The following is a 4032-nucleotide window of genomic DNA, read 5'->3' on the forward strand; positions in this document are numbered from 1 at the left end:
AGGAAAATGGACGGTGGCTTCACAGATAGCGAAAATCAGGCACTTTAAAGGCGTTTTTTTGGGATATTCCGGGATGGGTAAAATTTAGCGTTGAGGGCGTTGAGGGGTTCCGGTTTGGTGGCCGCGGGATTAGGTCTCTGCTTTTTGCAGATGATGTGGTCCTGATGGCTTCATCTGGCCGGGATCTTCAGCTCTCACTGGATCGGTTCGCAGTAGAGTGTGAAGCGACCGGAATGAGAATCAGTACCTCCAAGTCCGAGTCCATGGTTCTCGCCCGGAAAAGGGTGGAGTGCCATCTCCGGGTTGGGGAGGAGACCCTGCCTCAAGTGGAAGAGTTCAAGTACCTAGGAGTTTTGTTCACCAGTGGGGGAAGAGTGGATCATGAGATCGACAGGCGGATCGGTGCGGCGTCTTCAGTAATGCGGACGTTGTATCGATCAGTTGTGGTGAAGAAGGAGCTGAGCCGGAAGGCAAAGCTCTCAATTTACCCGTCGATCTACGTTCCCATCCCCACCTATGGTAATGAGCTTTGGGTCATGACCGAAAGGACAAGTTCACGGGTACAAGCGGCCGAAATGAGTTTCCTCCGCCGGTCTGCGGGGCTCTCCCTTAGGTGAGAAGCTCTGTCATCCGGGAGGAACTCAAAGTAAAGCCACTGCTCCTCCACATCGAGAGGAGCCAGATGAGGTGGCTCGGGTATCTGGTCAGGATGCCACCCGAACGCCTTCCTAGGGAGGTGTTCAGGGCACGTCCAAACGGTAGGAGGCCACGGGGAAGACCCAGGACAAGTTGGGAAGACTATGTCTCCCGGCTGGCCTGGGAACGCCTCGGGATCCCCCGGGAAGAGCTAGACGAAGTGGCTGAGGAGAGGAAAGTCGGGGCTTCCTTGCTTAGGCTGCTGCCCCCGCGACCCGACCTCGGATAAGCGGAAGATGATGGATGGATGGGTAACATTTTGAAAAAAAACTTCGAAAAATAAAATAAGCCACTGGGAACTGATTTTTATTGGTTTTAACCCCTCTGAATTTGTGATAATGTTCTACTTTAAAGAAGTAGATTTAAGTGTTGAATTAAAAAAAAGAATAAACAAATAAAAACGATGTATGGCTTATTTTTTACTTTTTAATGACTGCGATCCTTCCAAACTTGAGCGGAGCCCTAGATATCGTGTTAGTTTTGAAAATGAAAAAATATCAAAATGGTCGCCGGAGTTTTCAGTGTGCGGCCCTCGGTCTGCACACCCCTAATGTAGACCTGTGAGTCAATACCTCAACACTTCCTTCCGTGCCTGCGCCGAGTGACTTTAGGACCCAGTGAGGAAAACCACAGAAGCTGAGAACTTCCTCCTTTACTCACCAGACTTCCCCCCCGTTGATAGTCGCGACAAGCTCCGACTCTGGGGTGACATGAGAGCTGCTGACCCGGTCTGGATCCACAGCACCCGGCCATGAACCCACAGAAGCAGGCCGACACTCTGAGGCTCTTGCAGACTCGGCTGAGGAGACGAGAGACCGAGGACAGCATTCCTAGGGAGTTTGTGGTGAGTCAAACATTAACAGGTGATGTTTCCCGTACTGCATGCCACTTCCTGTTCATCCAATGACCAGAACAAGTCAACAGGTTTTTAAAAAACTCTCTTTTAAGTCATAAAATAATATTTGTCAAACATGAGAGGGGTTAAAAAAACGGAAAACCCGGCAAAAGCTGACTTTACTGTGACGATACCGATATTGGAGCTTTGTGTAAAGGCTGATACCGATACTGATCTGATACCTAATACTTACTTGGATTATTTAGTATTGTTGAAAGTTAGAAAAGGTTACATCAAGTGAAATGAGTCAAACGGACCGATTTATTATTAACCGTCTGGAACGGACTTACGCTGTCCTTAAGTTGAAGTACAGTGGTAATTGTTTTTAAAAGGGAACATTACCACAAATTTTGAATGGTTAAAACCAATAAAAATCAGTTCCCAGTGGCTTATTTTATTTTTCGAAGTTTTTCTCAAAATTTTACCCATCACGCAATATCCCGAAAAACGGCTTCAAGGCGCCTGATTTACACCATCGCTATATCCACCCGTCTATTGTCGGATAGTACAGAAAGGTATAGCATAGTAGCTCGGATCCAGACTCGGATTTCAGCGGCGTAAGCGATTCGACAGATTACGCATGTATTGAAATGGATGGTTGGAGTGTGGAGGCAAGTACGGAAAACGAAATTAAAGAAGAGACAGAATCTTCTGAGCCATGTAGCGACAGAAAGCGGACGAATTCGCCGATCGCCTTCCAACCAACGATTGGTATGTGTTTGTTTGGCATTAAATGTGGGTGGAGGGAAAGGCTGGTTACAAATATAGCTACAAATGAGGCATAATGATACAATATGTACATACATATAGCATGTTAGCATCGATTAGCTTGCAGTCATGCCGTGACCAAATATGTCTGATTAGGACATAAGTCAATAACATCAACAAAACTCACCTTTGTGATTTCGTTGACTTTATCGTTGGAAATGCATCTGCAGGATATCCATACATCTCTGTGCCATGTCTGCCTTAGCATCGCCGGCAAAATGTGCAGACCAAACGATCGGGACTTTCGCATCTTGTGACACTGGAGCAACTTAAATCTGTCGATTGGTATGTGTTTGTTTGGCATTAAATGTGGGTGGAAGGAAAGGCTGGATGCAAATATAGCTACAAATGAGGCATGATGATGCAATATGTACATAAAGCTAGCCTAAACAGCATGTTAGCATCGATTAGCTTGCAGTCATGCCGTGACCAAATATGTCTGATTAGCACATAAGTCAATAACATCAACAAAAGTCACCTTAGTGATTTCGTTGACTTTATCGTTGGAAATGCATCTGCAGGATATCCATACATCTCTGTGTCATGTCTGCCTTAGCATCGCCGGTAAAATGTGCAGACCAAACGATCGGGACTTTCGCATCTTGTGACATTGGAGCAACTTAAATCCGTCGATTGGTATGTGTTTGTTTGGCATTAATTGTGGGTGGAGGGAAAGACTAGATACAAATATAGCTACAAATGAGGCATAATGATGCAATATGTACATACAGCTAGCCTTAATAGCATGTTAGCATCGATTAGCTTGCAGTCATGCCGTGACCAACTGTGTCTGATTAGGACATAAGTCAATAACATCAACAAAACTCAACTTTGTGATTTCGTTGACTTTATCGTTGGAAATGCATCTGCTTTGCGTGTCGCAAGATATCCACACATTCTTGCCATCGTTGTTGTAGCATAGCTGTCGTCGGTACATTGTGCAGAACAAACGAGGGACTTTCGCATCTTTTGACCACTGGTGCAACTTGAATTCGTCGATTGGTATGTGTTTGTTTGGCATTAAATGTGGGTGGATGGATAGGCTGGATGCAAATATAGCTACAAATGTGGCATGATGATGCAATATGTACATACAGCTAGCCTAAATAGCATGTTAGCTTGCAGTCATGCTGTGACCAAATATGTCTGATTAGCACACTCCACATAAGTCAATAACAACAAAACTCACCTTTGTGATTTCGTTGACTTCATCGTTGGAAATGCATCTGCTTTGAGTGTCGCAGGATATTCACACATTGTTGCCATCTCTGTCGTAGCATAGCTGTCGTCCAAGATAACGTTGCTTAGATGACAACATATGTTGCTCCAAAACCTGTATGGACCTTTCAGCATTTATGGTGCCTTCACAGATGTGTAAGTAACCCATGCCTTGGGCACTAATACACCCCCATACCATCACAGATGCTGGTTTTTCAACTTTTGCACCTGTAATAATCCGGATGGTTCTTTTCCCTTTTGGACCGGAGGACACAACGTCCACAGTTTCCAAAAACAATTTGAAATGTGGATTCGGCAGACCTCAGAACACTTTTACACTTAGCATCAGTCCATCTTAGATGAGCTCGGGCCCAGTGAAGCGTTTCTGGGTGTGGTTGATAATTGGCTTTGGCTTTGCATAATACAGTTTTAACTTTCACTTACAGATGTAGTGA

The 4032-nt window shown here is 45.0% G+C and overlaps 1 protein-coding gene across 3 annotated transcripts in view; it reads left to right on the top strand.

Moving 5' to 3' along the window:
• The first annotated feature begins 1334 nt into the window (after positions 1-1334).
• The window catches only part of ptpn22 (protein tyrosine phosphatase non-receptor type 22), a 51275-nt gene continuing 48577 nt past the window's right edge, over positions 1335-4032 (top strand). For 2 of the 3 annotated variants that reach the window (XM_061902935.1, XM_061902936.1), the window contains exon 1: positions 1336-1540. In XM_061902935.1, coding sequence (XP_061758919.1) covers positions 1448-1540 — 93 coding nt within the window. In that variant the 5' untranslated portion in view covers positions 1336-1447. Of the gene's footprint in view, positions 1541-4032 lie in introns of all 3 variants that reach the window. The other variant, XM_061902937.1, reaches the window with a different exon arrangement.

This window comes from Nerophis ophidion, linkage group LG06, assembly GCF_033978795.1.
Source record: "Nerophis ophidion isolate RoL-2023_Sa linkage group LG06, RoL_Noph_v1.0, whole genome shotgun sequence".
In the NCBI taxonomy this organism is placed as follows: domain Eukaryota; kingdom Metazoa; phylum Chordata; class Actinopteri; order Syngnathiformes; family Syngnathidae; genus Nerophis; species Nerophis ophidion.